The following is a 21,162-nucleotide window of genomic DNA, read 5'->3' on the forward strand; positions in this document are numbered from 1 at the left end:
TCAAGTCCTTGTCTTTATGGGCTGTGAAGAAGGCTGCCTATTCATTCATGCACCACATACCACTGTAACTGTTGCAAAACTTTTATTTTCAGTGGCTGAATCTTCTTCTGTAGTATGATTCTGAAAGACCTTGATGTGTCATTGTCTTTAAAGATCTTTATATCAAGAAAAGGGGAATATTAGGTGTCCTTAAATCCCTATCCCTGTGATTAACTTTACTGAAGAAACAAACTGATACAGGAATTTGAGCCTCACTATTTAGAAGTATATGAAAACAGGGCTCATAGGGAATAAGAAAGGGAATAATGCACTGAAACTGCTGTGGTGTGGTATTTGAAATGCATATAAATTTAAAAAATAATAGTATCTATTTTTCCAGTTGGCCTATAATCTTGCATAGCTGCTGTGAGATGTATTTTCCTTTAAAATATACGACTATTCAGTCCCATTTCATCAACTTAAAATAATCAAGTTGCAGATGAAAAATAACAAGAGATGTTTCCATGCATAGTCAGCTTACATTTTAATGTGGAGAATTAGCTGATGTGCCACACAGTAAAAACATGGCTGTGTTTCTTCCTGGACTAGCTGCCCAATGCACAGACAGTAAGGTGTGCTAGATTTGAGCTGGATCTGTGCAAATGGGATCAGATATTTTGTGTTGTCTTTCTGGAAACGTCTGCTTGGGCATCAAAGTGTATAGACTGTAACAGCACTGGTGTGACTGAAATATGAGCTGGCTCTGCATAAGCAAAAGAGTGTCTTTTCACCCCACTTGAATGCCACATCTCTGTGCCATGTCAGTACACTTAAAGAGTCTGATGTAAGGGCAGGGTTTGCAGGAACTAGTCTGGGTGCAGAAAGCTTGGTCTGGAACATATGGAATTAAGCCTGCTTGCTTCTGTTTGTAGCTTCTAAGGTTCTTTGTCATGGTGTCTGCCAGTTGCTTCTGTAGTAACTTAGGGCTTTTTCTACATGACGTATCCCTAAACCAAATATTCCAAGTAGTGGAATTCACATTGGCAAGACTATTACAAAATTTATAGGATAAAAAATACATGTTCTAATAAATATTTAATTACTGAAGACCTCTGACAATTGAGTTGTTTAACTGGTGTATTTTTAACAAATGCGGAAGTGTTTGCTATGGTTGAAATACCAGAAAACTGCTAGTGCATGACACCAACATAGCTGAGAAAATTCAAAGTTCAAGCTGGTCTTTCTGGTAGAAGTGGGAGACTGAGTAATTTTCAGTCTTCTCCCATTCTACCTCCCTACAACTCTATTCCTGGGCCTTTTTCTTTCTTGGGCCATATCCTGTGTATATTGTCTTTCCTTTCTCTGAAGACTGGGGGTTCATGTGGAGACCTCAAGGGAGGTAGGAATTCTTCAGAGAGGACTTCACCAGCATGACTTTGGAGCACACTTCCTTACATGGAGACCTCTGAGCAAACTTACAGTGTTTTCTTTATTTGTAGGTCAGACAGCATCTGCCTTCATTTCAGGTTTCCACTTACTGCTACTACCATTGTATCTGGAATGTATTGTATATTCCCTTTCAGCTCACAAATAAGAAAAGTAGAAGTAGAATTTAGTGTTTTCTTTGGTTTCTAATTTCCATTGGAATTTGAACTGTAGACCCAGGAAATTCTGAAGTTTACATCAGACTCTGCATGATTTATTTTGAAATTTTCACAAATAGGAGAAGATTGAGTTTAGGTTAAGATATAAATAGAATGCAACAAATGTAATTCTAATGATGTCAGTGTGTTGGCAATACTTTTTTCTTTTTGTATGTGTCTGTCTACGTGTTAGAAAATCAGATCATTTATACAATAGCACAGTTAATGGATGAAGATGATGTGCAATGCTATTTATTCTTTAGGAGCAGGTAGATTGGTAATATTAAATAATAAATGCAGTTATATAATGATATTTGTAAAAAATACCGCCACATAAATTAATTTCTCATTTTACTTTTTTCCCTAGGTGATACATCAGGTGTAAGTAAACATCATAGAACTCATTTACCAGAAAATTCAAGCAACATATCTTTCATTGAATGGGAAGAAGATGAAATACCAAGGTCAGCATCCCAGGTTTTTCTGTTGTATGCCTTATTTTCTTATATACATTAACTTGCATGTAATACAGAGTTCCAGTCTCTCATTTAAAGGACCCTTACGTGTTTTATGTGTTAAAAAAACAAACAAACAAAACAAAGGTGATAATGTAACACAAATCATCATTATTTAGTTTCTTTGTATAGTTTTGGTCACCTGATGCTTTGTGGTATATGGTTATAAAAATCCAACTAGGAGATAATGGGCAAAATTTGACTTTCTGCGGTTTGGAATTATGACTTTGATGAAGAGCTTAGCAAGCTTAATAGTTACAGAGAATATTTCCACATCAGTTCACAGATTGTGTTTTTGTAATCATCCTTAACTAACATGACCTCACTGGTGAGGCCACATCTCAAACCCTCTGTTTGGTTTTGGGGCCCTCAAGTACAAGAAGGACGTTGAGGGGCTGGAGCGAGTCCAGAGAAGGGCAATGAAGCTGGTGAAGGGTCTGGAGCACAAGTCCTGTGAGCGGGAGCTGGGGTTGTTTAGCCTGGAGAGAAGGAGGCTCGGGGGTCCTTATTGCTTTCTACAACCACCTGAAAGGAGGGCATAGCCAGGTGAGGGTCAGTCTTTTCTCCCAGGTAGCAAGTGGGAGTGGGAGGACAAAATGAAATGGCCTGAAGTTATGCCAAGGGAGGCTGAATATTAGTTTCTTCACTGAAAGGATGGTCAGGCATTGGAATAGGCTACCCAGGAAGTGGTGGAATCTCCTGGAAGTGTTCAAAAAATACATGAATGTGGTGCTTGGGGGACATGGTTTAGCACTGCTAGATTAAAAGTTGGACTTGATCTTAGAGGACTTCTCCAACCTTAATGACTCTATGATCCTATGAATAGTGTGTTATCAGAGAATTTCAGTTTGTCCATTTTAAATGGTAGCTGCATAAGACTCTCAGCTTAGAATTTTCATGTCTGTCTCCCATGCTTTTCCATTTTCTTAAGCATTTCCTACTTTACAGTTTGTAAGTTGTAATTGTTTCACTTCTATAAGAAAATTGAATGTTTCTGCAATTTTGGGGTTTTTTTGGCCAGAGTTGGGGAGGGGAGAGAAAGTCACAGTATCTGAAGCTACTTTGATTTGAATAGTTTATCTACAGCAAGTTCCTTCGTTAAGCTATTTGCTAATGTTTGGCAGGTCCTTTTGTCATCTAGTAGTCTTCTCATTCTTTGGGTGGTTCCTGTCATTCTTCTCTGAAGAGCTTATTGGGCTCAGTAAGCCATGCTTCCTGCTAATGTTATGTACTGGGAGAATGTGCTTCCCCAGTAGAAAGTGTGTGCCTTAAACCATACTTCAGGTTTTTCTAGTGTGCAAAAACATGAGCTTGTGTTGGTTATGTCTGGTTTTCTGATTCTATTACTACTTTAGGGGATTTTGCAACAACATTCCTGATCATCTTACTTCTGGTCCCTTTATGTACAGTTGTTCTTGGGCTGTTTCTTCTCCTTCTTGGCTGCATATTTCATTCCCAGTCCATTTCAACTTTTATTTGGCTTGGTTCTGCAAGCCAGCTTACTTAAACATTAAAGGGGTGATCATAAGTTAGCCCAGGATTATCTGATGTTACTTTACATAGATCTGAGGAAGGCAAGTAAAAAGAAAGCAAAGTAGTACTTCTTGGCTGTCAAAACCAGAGAGGGATGAGCTCAGCAGAGCAGGAGCCAAGGATGCAGCCTCATGGCTATAACCACAGGTCTTCTTTCCTCCTCCTTCTGCACTTCCATGTATACAGCCAGGGGTGCAACACCTCACTCGTGCCAGTCCTTCTCCAGCACTCACAGATGTTCCAGAAGTGGGGTGTTAACAGTAAGGGGAAAATACCAAGACTGTCCATTTCCCTGGCATTCGTTTGCTGAAGTTCTGCCAGCAGGAATTTATTTCTTGAACGTAAAGCCTGAATACTACATAATATACTACACAAATTTCTCTCTACACCATATGCAATGATAATGGTAGTTCCTGATACATTTTACAGTTTAATTTATCATACCAATTTGTCTGTGAGCATTTTAGGATTTATTAGTACAAGATGTTTCTCTTCTTTCTTTTTTCCAATTGAGAATCTTCTGTTTGGAAGCCATTATAAGTTCCTATAGGATCTTTAATCCCATTTTAAAATTTCATTCTGTTTCTATTGTTTTACTTCTGAGTTATCATGCTTTTGTTTCTTAGTATGATCTGGTTATGTATCCAGTATGTCTACTGGCTTGCCTTATCAACATATTTCATTACTATACTGCTGCATTTTCTGCCAAAAGTATTAATGAGATGTGAAGTAAACTCAGTCACAGAAACTGGTCTATATTCAGTTCTACACATTTTGTGTTGACACTCTGTCCTTTTTGTATAACCAAGAGGAATTTCACATTTAATTAGCTCTTAAAATGCTTTAATAAATTAGGAACTCATTTATGGTTTCTTCAACTGAAATTGTTTCCTGTTTGATACTGTGTTAAACATTCTTTTGTCTAGAAAATGAATTTTTTTATTTAGGGTGTTCTCACATGAGTGTTCCCCATGCTGTATGACATGAATACCACAGCAAAGCAACAAACCTAAACTTTTCCATCCTAATTTTACTCTGTTCTGTATTTACACAAAATTATTTGCCTGTTAAAATGTCTCCTGGATTATTTATGGGAGTCATCAACTTAAAACAGTGCTCTTGTAACCAAACATACTGCAGTGCCACTTCCAGATTGCCTTCCTACTTAGTTTCCTTTCAAATTCTGAAAATTTGCTTCTAGTTTGGTTTAATGGATTTATAATTGTCATGATCAGCCTTACTGAGGGTAAATCTGACCGAGATAGTATATCTATCCAAGGAAACCCTTGTAATTGTGTCCTAAAATGATTGTGACTCAACTGTTTCTATTTTTGCAGTCTACAGCATTACTCAGTAGTTGGAAAGCTGCCTTTCTTCCTTGGTTTCTGTTTCCTTAACAAAGTATGTTCTGTATTCCCAACATACTTCCATATCAACAGCTGTATTCATTTCTGGTTTCATGTGCAATACCAGCACAGTCCCCTCACTTTATTATCCAGTCCTCCTCAAGTTCTATCCAGTTCAAATTGAGATATTTAACTGTTTCGTGAATTGTTTAACGAAGTTTTTTTACTTACTGTATTTCACCACTTGGCTGCTGTTTTCAGTAGCATTTGGAGTTTCTTCTAAATATCACTGAACTCATAAGTTCTTTGCTTGTCCTTTATATCAAAGATCGCATAAATCTTTCCCTACCTTTCAGCTATATGCTTAAGTTATTAGTTGTTCTGTCAAGAAAAAGCAAGAAGGGAAAAGACAGTCAAATGTTGTTTGAGACCACAAAATTTCTAGGCCTGTCTTGTATTCACAGTGACTGGGATGTCTGTTCAGACTCATTATCCTTCATGTACATTAGGAATACATTTTAGAGATAGTTGAATGTGTATCTGCCAAGTGCTTGCTGTAAGTGGCAGTTAACAAGTTCTCTTGTTTAAGCAAACAGTGCCAGTGATTGGGCATCTCTTGACTTTGGAACACAGTATATCACTTGGCTGAAATACAATTCTGGATACCTGGAAGGTAATTGCAAAATTTAAAAGTCACATATATTACAAGAACAGCATGAGTAAATGCTAGTGATGGTTCCTTACTTCAAAAAATGTTTGAGAACTATGTCAAAGTGTCTTGGTGACTGAACTCCCTCTTCCGTGCTAGAGAGCACCGTGCTACTCGGCCACTTACCAAGAACAGCATTTAACCCAGCCATGTCCTGTCTTGCTCCTGGCAAACCTCCAGATTATTTACTTGCTGCTTTGATTAGTGCACTGTATTAAGCCAGAGACACTTCTTTTAATGTAATTCTAGAATGATTCTGTTATCAAATGGATAAATGTCCAAAATCTCCAGTGCCCAGGAATCCTATATGTTGTAAGGCTTTTAGGTATAATACTTGCCAGTGTTGTTGCACTGAAACCTACAAAGCCTGCCCTAAAATGGGTGGCAGTCACCTGAACCTGGTGGTGCTGTCCAACAGTTTTTGACATGAGGAGTTCTGGACACGAGACACATTTTTTATCCCGCTCAGGCAGCTGATAATAAATGATGAAACACTTCCATGAGTTCCATTGAGAAAACTTTCTGGTAAACATCAGACTTAATCTTAGCATCAGAGTAATCTGCCAGTCAAGTCTGCCACTTGGATATGATGTGTTAAAAGCAGAATGATTGGTAGAATGCTTTTGAGAAACACTTTCTTTTTTTAAATCCTAGATTTGCTATTAGACTCTAGTTTATATGGAAGTGGAAAGATCTGACAAGTAACACTTTTGCACAAAAATATCTAGCAGATATGTAATACTGCATATTTTTGCTAGGTTTGTGGCTGTCATAATTGCTTTTCTCGCTTGTCAGCCTGTGCATGTTTTTATTTAGCTATTTGATTTTTTAATATAATGTGCACATTATTTAAGTCACTTGAACATCCTGAAAACAAGGACACATTTTCTGCCGTGAACAGAGTATGGAAAATTATAATGTCGATTTTTAGAGTCCTTATCAGCATAGTTGAGTAACACCTTTCAGATTCTCCATGGAGTTAGTTTTTTCTCTTGTGCTCAGTTTAACATTACAAATACCTCAGATGTTGTCATTACAGAGCTTGTTTCCTTAGGCTGTCATTAGTATTGGTGAATTAAGATACTGACCTTGTTGATTATTTATTCTTCAAGGTTTTTGAGGGCTTTGATCTACCTAGCTGTATGTAGTGGGCACTTTTTAAAATATGTGTTGACTGTAGGTTTAATTCATTGCCTCAGTGTCTGAGAAACCAGATGTTGGTAGTTTCTTTGAGTACAAGTTTCATCCTAAACTATAGTTTTTGTCTCAGTGGATAGTGTGATCAAACTATTACTTTCTTCAAAAATAAGGACCATTTTCTCTGTTCTCAAAATAAAGTAAAATGGATTTGTATTGCAGTTTTTCACCTGGTATGTAGGTTTAAAAGGCAGTTTTAAATTAACTGGTATGAGTATCCCAAGTAGCCTAGCCATGGCAGCTCAGTGTTGTGCAACCCTGATTTATCTTGCTTCTTTGGAGAGTAAATTTCCATTCTCATGCAGTTGGGTTGCTTCTACACCACCTCACTTAACCCTGTCTTTCATATATCTGTATTACAAGTTTTATCTTGTGAACAGTTCTCTCTACATTCCTTCTTAAAAAATGAAACATAGACGCTGTGAAAAGCTTTGCGTGGGACTTGCTAAGTCACTTTTCTAACCTTGTTCTAATACAGATATTCTCAAATCATGGTTTTGGCATTACCTAAACCACCATTTTTCTTTGCAGAACTGATGCGTGCAGTGTGAGGCAGGTGATTAGTCTGTTGTATAAGGCAATCTATGTCAAACAGGCCACTTCTGAGTGTCTTCCAAGCCATTACAACTGCTTATGACATGAAGTAGTTCATATTTTCAACTAACTACAGCTGGAGACTAGACATGTTCTGACTTCTTCATGCTGTCTTCTCACCTGCTAAAAACAGCACTGTAGCTGCTGAGGAAGTGTGTCTTGATCAGGGAGAATGGGAAATATGGTTACTTTGTGTATATGTTGCACACATTTGTTTTAGGTGAGCAAGAGCACCAAACCTAGCAGCTGACCAAGCTGTTGCTGATACTCAGATAAAGCAGTTCCCAAAGCAGCATGTAACCATGTTAAATAACTGTAGTTCAGGACAGTTCGTACTCCCCCTCTCCACCTCATGTTTTTGTTTTAATCAACATAAATTAAAATGTTAGAAGGACCAGTTAAAGCTGCTCTGCTCTCATATGCTCTTCAAGGTTTTTCCTGAAGTGGGAACAAATGACTTCTTGGCCTTTGTGGCTTACCTGAATGTTGCAGAAACTTGTAGTGCTACTGCTATGACTTCAGCTAGTGCAAGTGTCTAGCAGCTCACCTTGACAATTATGTTAAATGCCAGGCCAATGTACCTGTTGTATTGGGAAGACATTTTTCAAGTGTAATGAAGAACTTACTGTGTGTGTCAGGTGTCTTTATTAGCTTCCATGTAAGTCTTTGGAATGTGCAGTTTTGACTGCCAGCCCTGCCTTCATTATGAAAGTGTTAATGACAATTTTGATGATAAATCCTAGATTTGTTTCAGAAAAGGTCTGTTATTAGCTCAGTGTTTTTAATTTGAATAATGTGCCGTGTAATTTGAAATAGTGTAGTTTTTGACAGAAAGATTCCTCATATCTATTTGATTTAGAGCTTGGGCAAAATGAGCTAACTCTTCTAGTTGCTCAAATTGTTTGAATGAATTGCAGACAAAGAGCATGCTTCAAATTGATATTACTATGGAAAAAGACTTAAGTTACATTAACGTCTCCCAGTTTGTTTTAAATTCAGCAATGTTGAATTTAGTGTTCTTTTTATATGAGAAATCCATATTAGAGTCTCTTGTTAGTAAGAAATCTGATTACTTGGAAAGCTCTTGGCCAGTTTTACCTTTGGTCTTGATCAGTTCTCAGATCACTGGCCATACTCTTGATGGGGGTGTGGAAAACCAAGACATAGGTTTGGGGTTTTTTTACAAAAAATCCTAGCTAAATGAAGGGAAAACAATAGAAAGCTGTCTTTGTCAGAGGAAAAGCAAATGCTTCAGTTAATGGTTTTAGTCATCAAACAAACTCCTCAGAAACAGGTCATTAAAACACATTTTTTCTTAAACTTTTCAAGAACTTTCATTCTTTCTCACTTTCTCCCTAACCCCCATGACTTTTTGGTTTTTTCATTGTATTTTAAAAGAGAAAATTAGTGGAAGTGGGACGCTCAGGTCTTTGATTTTGTGTCCTCCAGACAAGTCAAAGGCAGGTCTTTACCACATTTCTGGTATCAGTGACCGTTCTGTATTGTGGTCCCTTTTTGCTTGTTCCCAGAAGTGTTTTGATTTTGTAAAGGGAGCTAACAATTCTTGCAGCCTCTTCCCTCAGTCTTGTTTTCCAGTGATCCTGCAGTTGTTTCTTACTGTAGGATCAAAATACAAGTTTCAGCTTGCCTGCAGTTCCTGTTGCCCACTGTGCAGGCAAAGCTCTGTTTGAATCTTTTGATGAATGTGAGGTGTGTGGCATGAAAATTACGCATTTTGAGCATATTATGGACTTGTTTCTCAGCTGATGGTGTGACTGGGAACGGAGGGACATGATGGCAATGGATTGTCTTTAAAAGTGTGTGTAGAATCATAAAATAGTTTGGGTTTGAAGAGATCTTTAAATGTCATCTAGACCAGCCCCTCTGCAATGAACAGGAATACCTTCAAGTAGATTAGGTTGCTCAGAGCCCTGTAACCTGGCATTGAATGTTTCCAGACACGAGACTTCTCCTCCCTCTTTTGACAGGCTGTTCCAGCATTTCATCACCCTCATCATAAAAAAAAATCTTCTTTATGTCTTATCTAAATTTACCCTCTTTTAGTTTAAAACCATTACTCCTTGTCCTATTGCTACATGCCTTACTAGAAAGTTGAAGAGCTTGGAGTGGATTTTCAGTGTTGCCCTGAAAAATTTTAAAGGGTAAACAGACTTTTTCAACAAATCTGGGAGATGGTTTCTGTTTGTTAGCTTCCTCCATGGACTCCATAAAATTTGTTCACTGACAGCAGCAGGTGGAAGGTTACTGACATTTGCAGATCTGAAAAGGCACAGCAGGAAGGTGATCAGTCATTGAATCTGTTTCTAGTATTTTAAGTCTTCATCAAGCCAGTTATCCTTAGTTCAGCATGTATTTGGGTTGTTAATGCTCTCTTTCTTATTCACCAGGCTAAATAAAGAAAAAAACCCAGAAAAAATAGCTGTAAATGTTGCAAGTGTTATGCATTGCTCTGAGCTGAGAAAAGTTCTTGCCACTGTGTTTTCTGGGTGCATGATCCTGCCTACACACTTGGTCCTATTGGCTGAGTTCTATAGAATGTTTCATCTTATATTTGAGAAGGAGAATATTATTGTAATTGCTTTAGAACTTGGAGTTATTTACCAGCTCTTTCTCTTCTCCTCACAAAAGAAAAATCTAAAGCCTTTAAGTTACAGATATAGATTTATCTAATTAGATTTGAATATGGTCATTAGTTTAAGGACTTGCAGGTGAGGATGGGAACTGATAATTCTGCATTCGGTTAGCCACTCCTGCTCACTCTGAAAAATTTTAGATATTAGTCCACTTAAAAAACAGTGACGATGCATGTTTCAAACTCAGTATATTGATGAAATTAACCTGTGGTATTTATGTTGTCACAGCTCTTTAATGTTGAAAGGTGTTGAGCCACAAAGTACCTGTGAATTGGAGGTGGATGCAGTAGCTGCTGACATTTTGAATCAACTGGATATTGAAGGTGAAGTGTTAATAACTTTCCATGTAAAATGGTTTTAGAACAGAAACTGTGATGTCATAGTTCACTCTTCTTTTAAAGCTCAGCTTAGTTAAATCACAGTCCAGATTTCAGTGTTAGTGAATTGTTAATCTCCAGATTTATAAAGTTTAAAAAAAATTAATTAACTCTGAAAGAAAAGAGGTTAGAAAAATAGAGCAATATAAAGAGATTTTTGTTAATGCGTAACAGAAGGTTTCAGACTTACAGAAAGAATAGTAATGGAAATACCAACATGAAATGTGTGCATGTATGCATATGTATGTACATACACCTGTATATACATATATACACATACTTGGTGGGAAGACCAGAAAAAGCTGAGGGTCTAGATTACAAATAAGAGATCTAGAAAATAAATGAAGTTATGCCTTAACTTTTACATAATACCAAATCTTAGAGTAAGGCTAGAATGGCAATTAAAAAATAACAGGCTAGAATGACAAAGAGGTGAAGAAGAGTGTCAGAATCCAATTTGGGGAAAGAATGCTTTGTCACTTGGGCAGACTTCCCTTCATGTATGATTGCATATTTCAGCCCAGATTGGCAGGAACCCTGGTTTGCAAGCTATATGGGAGGATGAAAAGCAGCGACGGAGACAAAAATGTGAATCTTCTCAGATTAAGCCACCTGAGTCACAAGGTAAAAAAAACCATAAAAATGTGTGCAGCTGTTAATCCAAAACATTGAATGAGAAGCAAGCAAGAGGACAGAATTTAAATTGGTGTATCAAGTTTGAGGGTTTTTTAGATGTACTGTTTTTTTCACTTCCAGGCTTACTGATGGTCCAGTATGTGTTTGCCAATTTTGAAAGCAAGACACTTAACCTTGCCTAACAACATCATGATTTAGCTATCTGCAGAACATTCTAGACAGAATGAATGATAATGGCAGTTAAGATTGCATGCTTTGTGATGGAAAACATTTAAATACCGACAAAACTAAATCTCTTTTATCTTGAAGCTTTCCATTGTGGTTTATGCACAAGGGCAGTCCCATTTAATTTCTGCGGAATTATAGCTAAGGTGATATTCGATTAAAATTCTAATAGGATAGACAAATCCCTGTATTTTTATGTAAAATTCATTACACAGTGAAGACTGCTCTGCAACGTAATTGCGTAATGAACAGGCTATTCTCTGTGGAACCTAGGCCATATTTCTTTTAAAGTATGAATGATATTTGGCAAGTAAGACAGAGGCTTGCAAGAAGGAAAGAGGCAGGTTCCTGGCTAAGACAGACTACTTTCTGATTGACTTTCTTCCTGTGTTTCTGTGTAATGTTAGTCAGGCTGCATAAGCCAGACTTCTCAAAATTGTTCACTGATTTTTCTTGGATGTTCACCTTGGTGTAATTGCATCGTGATTTGTAAATGCTGTTGATACTCTTGATACTCACAGTTGCAAATGAGATCAGTGGGAGTACGTGAAGTATTTTAGAGTTTTTTAATGCACTTTGAAAGTCAGCCCTCAGATTTGGCACTAAAAATTAGCAGGCACTTCGACTTAGAGCCTTTTCCTAATAAAATCAGTAATTTTAGCTTCTCTCTGTGTTGAGAGGTCAAAGTAAAACTGAATAACAAATATTTTTCAAATTTTAAAGACCGTGGATTTGTGCCAGCAACAGAGAGTGAAAAATTTTTTCAGAAGAGACTTAAAGAAATTCTCAAGCAAAATGACTTCTCTGTGTAAGTGTTTAGCCATTTGTCATAAAATACAGTATTCTATGCAAACCTTAAATGTGCATTTAAAACTTGCTTTTCAATTAACTAGAACGTTGTCAGGATCGTTGGACTACAGTAATGGATCAGAGGAGTTCTCTGCTGAGCTAACACTACATTCTGAGGTACTTTCTCCTGAAGCCTTTCCATGTACACCAGCTAATACGGTAGAAGTGCATGATGATAAAAAGATGAGCAAAGGTGAGTTTTTTTAATATCCTAATTATTTAGGCATAAATCTATGTCATGGTTTGACTGTTTATACTATTAGCAGAAGTAAGCCAAGGAAGTTGTGATTGTTAGTTATGAAAAACCAAAGAGTAGCTTTGCTTTTATTTTTATTATTGTTAGAGTAAGCCTTTCTAAAATTGCCACAGCAAATAATGGAAATATACTTGGATTGTAAAATCCAGTCTAAAGTGCTTTGCTTTCACAATGTATCGATGTCTTGACTCTGAAGTTTTATGCTTTCTCTTTTTTTCTTTTTAAGACTCCAATAGGCTGCATACTGATAAAGAAGAGGAAGCACTTATTAATGAAGAAGCAATTTTAAACATTGTGGAGAATAGTCAGAGCTTTCAGCCTTTGTCTCAAAGACTGAATCAGACTACAGTTTTTAGTGAGTATGACCGGAGTGTGTTTTCTTCCAGACTATTTTATTGTTCCACAGTCTTTGTGTTCCCTTAGGCTACCTATCATGAAAGAAAGTAAGTAGTTGATCTCAAGGAGTTTTTCAAACAGGTTAAGACTTCGCACACACACATACCCTACCACCACCAAAACACACCCTATGTTTTCTAAGAAGTGTCACCAGGACTGTATTTGTAGAGGCTGTCTGTGTTCGACTGGTTCAGTAAGCCCTGTCCTCTTGCCAGGTCAGCTCAATGCAGTCTCTTGTGGGTATTGCTCTTCCTTATGCTCCTAGGTCTAAAAGGCTAAAACTATCAGAATGAAGATGATTTTGACTGTCTACCCATGATACTCTTGCAGTTACTGACTGCATTTTTCATACAGTTAAGGTAGAAAACATGCATATCATCTGTCTTCAGACGTTCAGCTGTCGGGAGATACTGCGCAATACTAGGTTGATAATGAGAGGCAAGTTGCAGCAGAGCTTTTCCCAAAATTTGTAGATACAAAGAATGGCTGGAGGCAAAGAAGCAGGAAGCAAAATGTTTAAGAGGAGGAGAAAAACCATGGCAGTAAAATTGTGAGTGGCACAAGGGGGAAACAACAATAAAAGAACTTGTATGAAAAGCTACGTGAGGTAGAAATAGTTCAAATACTCTATAGAAGATGAAAAGCACATAGTTCATGGTATGTCTCTATCTGTGTTCTTTGGTAAACATAATGTATAATGTTAATATGAACCACGTGGTGTGGGGCAGGGAAAAGTATCTAAAACCCATGGTAGCCTCCATTTCTTTGATACCTATAGGGTGTGGATGTATGCTTGGACAACAATATATGTCTGTGGGTAGTACAATATGCATCCAAAATGCAATTGAAATCTATTCTTGCTGAGAAAGGAGGAGTGGATGAAGTTAGATTAAGACTGTAGTGCTGTTTTATTTTGCAGAGAATAGGCAAGATTTTGATTATAGGAGTTTAATAGGCAAGGATTTGGATTTATTGAAAGAACTATAAGAAATTCTGTGGGAGCTGGGAAACATGAGCAAACCTGAGAGGATAAAAAGTGGCTAAAATAATATGTAGGGTATGCCTTATGCCTGTACATTTGAATTGCTCAACCAAATTAAAGTGTTGAAATGGTCTGTTTTTTTCCATTGACTAGAGAATCAAATTGAGATTATATGCCCTTTTTTTTGCCTTTTTTTCCTCTCCTCCCTTCTTGTGATGCAGCTACTAATTTCTGGTGTCTTGTGTGGCTGTGAGTGACATGCTGCATATTTGGGTCTCTTATGCTCCTTCATAGCCTGCACTAGTCTTTATTATTCCTCTGTTGAGTTGTAGTGCCACAGGGACTGTGAACCACATGAATTCTGCTATTCACTGTGAATTATACCCCAAGGTTCATATTAACATGAAGTAGAGGTTGGAGTTTAATGATGGGCCTCACAAAGGGCAAAGGAGCCAAGAACAGAAAGTATAATTGAAAATGGGTTAGTTCAGAACTCTGTAAAAGGGGATGGTTTCTATTGTAAAGGGTTGCATGGGGTCTTGTGAAGCCTTTGCAAAATATAAAAAATGCCTTTCTCACCAATGTTGAGATCTATTTTATATAACTCTCAAGATCATTTTAATCATATCATGCTTTCCGAGGAAAGGAAGTAGAGATTGTAGTTCTTCAGCCAGAGAAGGAGAGAGAAGTAACAAAGATGCCTGGTAGACTGGAGGTCATAAATTGGTTATGAGGTCAGATGATAGGTAAGTAGGAAGAGAGTGAGAAAAATTTGTGACTTGGAAGAATTTTTAAGAAACAAAAATAAAAAATGAGAAGGGAAGTGCATGAATTACTGTAAGCTTGTAAGCTTGTGTCACATAAAAGAAAATAAAATTAAGGAGAGGACTGAAATCAGGTAAACTTTCAACGTTTAGAGAAACCTTGGAGTAGAACAGCTTATAGTGACATGAAAAGGGAACCAAAGTTGAGCATTATAGTAAAGAACAGAAGGAGGAAGAGTTGGTCAAAATCAGCATCCCTTTTGACAAGATGCAGTGATTGAAAGTCCTCAGGTGATACAGAGAGAAGTGCCTAACAAAGCTAATGCAGCTGTTGAGCAAGAGAAGACAGTGATGCTTCAGAAGCTGGCACTCATGCTTAAATTAAAGGGGAGAGTGAAGCTTTACTGAATGTGAGGAGAGGTAATAGGAGAGTGGAGAGAGAATTGCGTCCACTAAATCTGGTACAGTCAAAAGAGTAGGGCAGAAATCCAGAAAGTTGTCAAAGTTTTAGATACAGAGCTAGAAAAGATAAATCATAAAATTTGAAAACATAAGATATGAAAAGGCTCTGTTTCTGTAGCATGCCTTGCCTTAGACAGTAACAAACTAGTAGATTTTAAAATGGTGAGGGGCTTTTTTTGTTTGGTTTGGTTGGTTTTGTTTTTTACTGGTAGACTGTAACTAGTAATTTACAAGTAGAACAAAATATAGATTCTACTTGTATGGGCTTTTTCTGCAGTGGGCAGTAGTGCTGATGAGGCCATGATTGATCTGTTGGCTGGATTGGAGAATGATGGATATCAGATGGGACATCAAAAAACACTCTCTCACCATCGTTCTCTTGGAAGCTGGCGAAATTCTCAGAACAGTGACGATGAAGAAAATGAGCCACAGTGTGAGAAAGAAGAAATGGAACTTAGCTTGCTAATGTCCCAGAGGTGGGACAGTAGCATGGAAGAGCCTGGGCCAAAAAGAAGGTATATATTTTCTTTTCTTTTTTTTTTTTTTGTTTTGTTTTGTTTTTTTTTTTTCTGGCAGATCTTTCCTTCCTCCCACCTTGTTTTCAAGTATGCTATGGGCCCAATGGGATGTAGAGAGGTCTCTGTTGACAACATGGAAAAATCTGTGCAGATCTTGGGATGGAATGCAAGTTGTTCAGATGATGATGTGAATCATGAGCGTTATCTGGAAATAAAGATTGAGTGTTTAGGTTTGGCCAAACATAAGCTTCTAGTTTTCTCTTTGAGGAAAAATTAAGTAGGCTTTTTGTTCAACAAGTCCAAATACAAGAAAACCTTTAGTGGTAGTTTGCTTATAAGGTCACACTTTAGATGTAGTACAAATGTTAAAGGTGTTATCTTGTACATCTTTTACTAAAGTCAATATTTAAGAAATATTATTATAAAGACTAACCAATCGACCTGAGGAAAAAATACCCATTTGTTTCCATGCTCAAAGTTTAAATCAAAACATGAATGTTGCTCACTCTGCTCAACTGCTAAAGGTCAGCAACTTCAATATTTTTAAGGCCAAGATTCTTGGAACACCTTCTCAGGTTGTAATGACCTTTTGTACAGTCTGCACTGACAGGCATTGAAAGCAGCTATATCCAGTTTCCCTTGACCCCTGCTTATGGCACACCTTCTGATATTTATAATTCTGCTTGAAATATGAGAAACTTCACAGACATAACATTTTTATATTTGGGGTTTTTTCCTACATCAGAAATTGTCATAATGCTGTGTTTCAGAGAACCAGAGAGGTATAGAAATACTTTTTTTTTTTTCTTTCCCAAAGACACATAAAAGTTGTAACAGAACCAGAAGTTAGTTCATTAGTCTCCTAGTTCTAGAGATAATTGATCTCTAAAGCTAATTTTCCTATTTGACCTTTGATTTTCTATGTTTTTTTCCTTCCCAGTAGTCTGAAAAGTTGAAATTTCCATCCAAAACACATAACATCAAACTTCAGTTTAGTGCTAGTTTCTGTGAAAACCGTATCTTGCAGAATTCATTAGCTCAGGCACAGCTCTGTATGAGCTTGACTGTACAACTTCAGGAGTCAGGTAGGATCCTGAAGCAATTAACTGCTTTCATGCAGTACAGAATCCTATTTAAAAACTCAAGTGACTTGATGAGCTGTCTCACTGATATCTTGTCCACGTATGCCTACACTTTAACCCTAGACAGAAAGCACAAGGGAAAATGTACATACCATGTACTTCCACAGGGAGTGAACTTGTGTTCAGAGGGAATTGCAAGTTCTGTTTCACTGAGCTCTCTACAGAGTTTGGACTGATTTCAGACACAAGCATGGGTATCTTTGCCCCCTGCATGATTCTGCTTATGCGTAAAGAACCAGTTTGAGTCTGATGATAGATCTCTCATGATTTACTCTGCTCAGGCTCATTCCATCTGTATGGCTCCCTAATGCATCCTACCATATCCATACTATGGTTTTTCTGTTAGTGAGTATTCACCGATCTTTGTTATCTCAGAAAATCTGTTGAACTAATGAGGAGTAACCCACACCCTGTTGAGTGAATTAAATGGCTTGGGTTAGATTTGTATTGAACTGAAGAAAAAAGCCCATCAGGAATAAAAAAGCCCACCAAGATCTAGACTAGTTCATGTATGGTGGTATCATGTGTGTTAGACAAATTTTCCTGGAATCCAAACTGATGGGTCTGAATGAGGAGAAATCCAAGCTACCTGCAGAAGTCATCTCCAGTCTGATCTGGTTTACTGAAGTTGACAAAAATTTACCTGGGATTACATTATAATTCAGTTTGGAAGAAACATCCCCAGTTTGATACTAATTTGCATATAGAGCTGATTGCTTTGTGCTGTACTTTTCCATGTTTTGGAAACATAGAAGAGGGACAACTAAGCTCACTTAGATCATGGAGACTGTACCTAGCTGTGTTTGTTACTTGATTTTCCAAGTCATGCTTCCAGATCTGAGTGGAAATTTTGGTTACATTTGAGCCTATTGTTTTTGAACTAACAAATCTGTCCTGATCTAAATTAGCTCAGTGCTGACATTCAGATGTCTGGGGTGGTACCATACATATAATTCATGCTGGTCTAACTCCAGTCATAAAAGAGTTCTGCAAAAGTAAACTGTATTTAGGTTATTGTGGATTTTCCTTGTATTTATATCTTAAGGTATTACACAAACTTAAACAACAGACAAATTAAAAAACCCCAAAGCTCAGTTCCTTAATATGTATCTGGATTTCTTTCTTGTAGCCACAGAATATCTTATTTCTGTTAAGATTTTTGTCCATCTCACACTTTATTTTAAAGAAGAAGAAATCAAATTCCTAAGTGCTTGTACAGTTACAATCTACTGAAGGATTTGGGTTTTTTGTGGTTTTCTATTATATTCTTCCTTCCCCCATGCCCATATAAAGCATGCCACCTTAAAAACATGAAAAAGTCATAGAAGCTTTTCTTTGTAGATTCACTTTTTTTTTTTCCCAGTGAATTTGTGGCTGTAAACATGGCAGTGTAGAGCAGTTAACTTAGTAAAAGCAGCTTAAGTATTAACAACGGCTGCTTCAGAATATTCAATGAGAGGTGAAATGAAACATAGTTTGGTCATGATTTAGTTAAGCCTGCCAAGAGAGATAATTGTTATAATACAGTAAAGATTTCTTAGCAAAAAAAACCCCACAAAATCTTCAGTTTAGCTGTTTGCTAACAGCTAAACTGACGTAATTTTGCACAGTTGGTTTAGTCTTCAAATTTCAAGCACTTTGAAGCAATGAAATTAAATCTCAGTAAAATTGAACTAAAATTAAGCATCTAAATGCCTTCTCTGTATCTTAAGTTAGTGAATCCTGCTGTTTAAAATGGTTGGCTACAACTGTTGCCTCTTAAAATAGTAACATTGAATATATTTTGAATTTCTCAGTGAGAAATGTGACAAAATTTTTGTTTGTTTCCTTTTGCTCCCCCAAATTATACAACTACATAGCACCACATCCCATTGATTTTCATGTTCCTTGTGGATCATGGTGTTTTCTAATAGAAGTATTGTGCATCAATTAGTTCCTTCACTTTCCTCCAGGTCAGCTGGCAAAAATATGCATCGAAGCTCAACAGAAGAGGATTCATCTTCAGAGGAAGAAATGGAGTGGAGTGGTAACAATATGCTCCTAACTAATCTTTCAATACCTCAGTTAGATGGAACTGCAGATGAAAATGGTGGTAAGTAAATAGAAAAACAGCTTTATAAGTTGAGTCATAGTTCACTTTCACATGAAATTGCTAATTCTCAAAAGTGATGGCCATTTTCAGTCCTTGTTTCAATTGGAAGGAAAAGTTCTCAACAGATTTCAGAAGCAGGTCCTCAACATCTTCCTTAAAAAACGACTGTATTTTAATCTCAATGCCCTCAATGCCCTATGGATGGCCAGAATCTGTTTTTCTTATTGTATCAATGATCCAAAATAGGACATAGTTTAATTAGTTTTTTGGAAAAAAACAAATATGGTATTTAAAGTAATGATTCTGTAGGATCATTTATACTCCTAGGATAATTGTAAATAATAAAGGTATTACTGTGCAAATTTAGATGATTTTTTGCAAGTATTTGCCACGCATGCTAAAATATAGTGAGGCTTTGTTTGGGCCTGTGTTTCATTCTGCAGATTGCATGTTCACATTTGGGATTGCATGACTTAAAACTATGCAGCAGCAAAGCTAATGCAGAAGGAACTGCCTTTCAAAATCTGTAAAAAATAAATTAATCTGTAGAGATCTTTTGCCATCTTTATAGTATGCTGTCTTTGATCAAATAGCATTAGTCAACAGAATGCACACTTTGAGGTTAGGCAAATATATAAATTATATTATTTGTTTCATTAGAAAGTTTGCATGTCACATTATAATGTTCAGTTGAGAAAGTGAGCGATATGATCTTATTATATAGACAACCACAGCTATTCTTTTGTATTCAGTGTTTAAAACATAGTTTGCTTTTTCCTTTGCTTTTATAGGTATAATGGTAGGATTAATACATGATTTGATGTACTGCTAATATGATTTGCTTTTGTCAAATATACGATTGGGATTTCTTTATTTGCCATACTTTCTAATTTGTTGTAATGAGAGATGCTGCTGGATAATGAGACTGTATCTTTAATAATTGTTTAAATTTTAGCATATTTTAAGTATGTGAAATGTCACATGCAGAACGTCAGCTTAGAAAGTTTATTACTGTGAACTTTTACACTGATTTCTTATAATAGAAGATACAGTAAATTCTAAACAGATCTCAGTCCAGGTCCTCTAAATTAGAAAATGCCTATCCACACATGAATCTGTGTTTGTGTGATCTGACTGACTGACAAGTATTTTTGCAGTTTTTGTACCTGAATAGCCAGGTATTTTCCAGGTGTTTGTTGACGCTGCCAAACTTGCATTTTCTGAGTTTTCAGTTAATCATCTTCATTCTTTCTGTGGACTCCTGCCCTCAAAGAATAATAGGCAGCATCTCCCAGCTGTGTTTCACAGATCAGGGACTCAGTGTATGCATTAGAAAATGTTATTAGAAACAGATTGGGACTTCCTTTATTTTTCTCAGCGACCAGCAAATAAATTGCTAAGATGAAGGCAGGATGAATCTAAGGTAATCCCCAAATTGGTTGAGATTTACAGTAAAGGCCCAAAGGATCCCCAGTCTAGTACATCAATGTGTAGCACATGCTTCCAGGTCATACAGCATATTTCATAACTCCTGTCCCCCTTCAACATTTCATCTAAAGAGGTAGACACATGAACAAATTCTGTGTGCCAGGTGCTCTGTGGTAGCTGCCTCTTGCAGTGGTATAACCTCTCTCAAGTTGCTTGTGGTTCAGCGAGGTTATGAGCGAGCAGGCACTTGTTAATTTGTTACCACTTCCCTGTCCATACTTATCCTGCAAGGAATATGGTGAAAGTATCACTGAGAGAGATGAAAATCATCACACATACCATGTGATGAGTCTGCACAGGACAAGTTACCACAGCCCCTGCTGGTCTCAGATTTATGTGGGAACATTAATACATGGATATGAATCCAGGATCTAACTAACTGGTGCAAGCTTCTTGCATGAACACCTGAGTGGGTGCTGTATTGCTCTGCTTTATAAAAGTGCCGGAAACTACCCATGTTTAGTGCCCAGCACAGTTCATACAAAGCCCTTGCCATGTTGTAAGATATACTACTTTAGCTTTCTGTGCAATGACTTTTCTGCAGGAGGAAGGTTATTTAGGTAAGTTTTTTGTTTTTCAGAGCCAATGAGTACACATACTTCTCAGGGACAAAGCAGGGTACAACCTTTTCTAGAAATCAGTCTGTTTGTATTTAGTCATCTGAAAGTGATTGTGAAGCCTTCTTTCAGAAAGTCAGCATGAAATCTTTGACAATTGTATGCAAGTCTGCCATTGAGGAATTACCGGCAAAATGCCTGAGACAAATGTACTGATGATGTGATTTTGATAAAGCGACTCATGTAGT

At 37.1% G+C, this 21,162-nt stretch overlaps 1 protein-coding gene across 2 annotated transcripts in view; it reads left to right on the forward strand.

Moving 5' to 3' along the window:
• REV3L (REV3 like, DNA directed polymerase zeta catalytic subunit) overlaps nucleotides 1-21,162 on the forward strand; it is a 118,493-nt gene that overhangs the window by 52,184 nt on the left and 45,147 nt on the right. For both annotated transcript variants that reach the window (XM_069010975.1, XM_069010976.1), the window contains 8 exons: nucleotides 1,990-2,086; nucleotides 10,399-10,493; nucleotides 11,067-11,171; nucleotides 12,132-12,216; nucleotides 12,302-12,450; nucleotides 12,740-12,868; nucleotides 15,395-15,632; nucleotides 18,730-18,869. In XM_069010975.1, coding sequence (XP_068867076.1) covers nucleotides 1,990-2,086; nucleotides 10,399-10,493; nucleotides 11,067-11,171; nucleotides 12,132-12,216; nucleotides 12,302-12,450; nucleotides 12,740-12,868; nucleotides 15,395-15,632; nucleotides 18,730-18,869 — 1,038 coding nt within the window. The remainder of the gene's footprint in view (nucleotides 1-1,989; nucleotides 2,087-10,398; nucleotides 10,494-11,066; nucleotides 11,172-12,131; nucleotides 12,217-12,301; nucleotides 12,451-12,739; nucleotides 12,869-15,394; nucleotides 15,633-18,729; nucleotides 18,870-21,162) is intronic.

This window comes from Aphelocoma coerulescens, chromosome 3 (genome assembly GCF_041296385.1).
Source record: "Aphelocoma coerulescens isolate FSJ_1873_10779 chromosome 3, UR_Acoe_1.0, whole genome shotgun sequence".
NCBI lineage: Eukaryota > Metazoa > Chordata > Aves > Passeriformes > Corvidae > Aphelocoma > Aphelocoma coerulescens.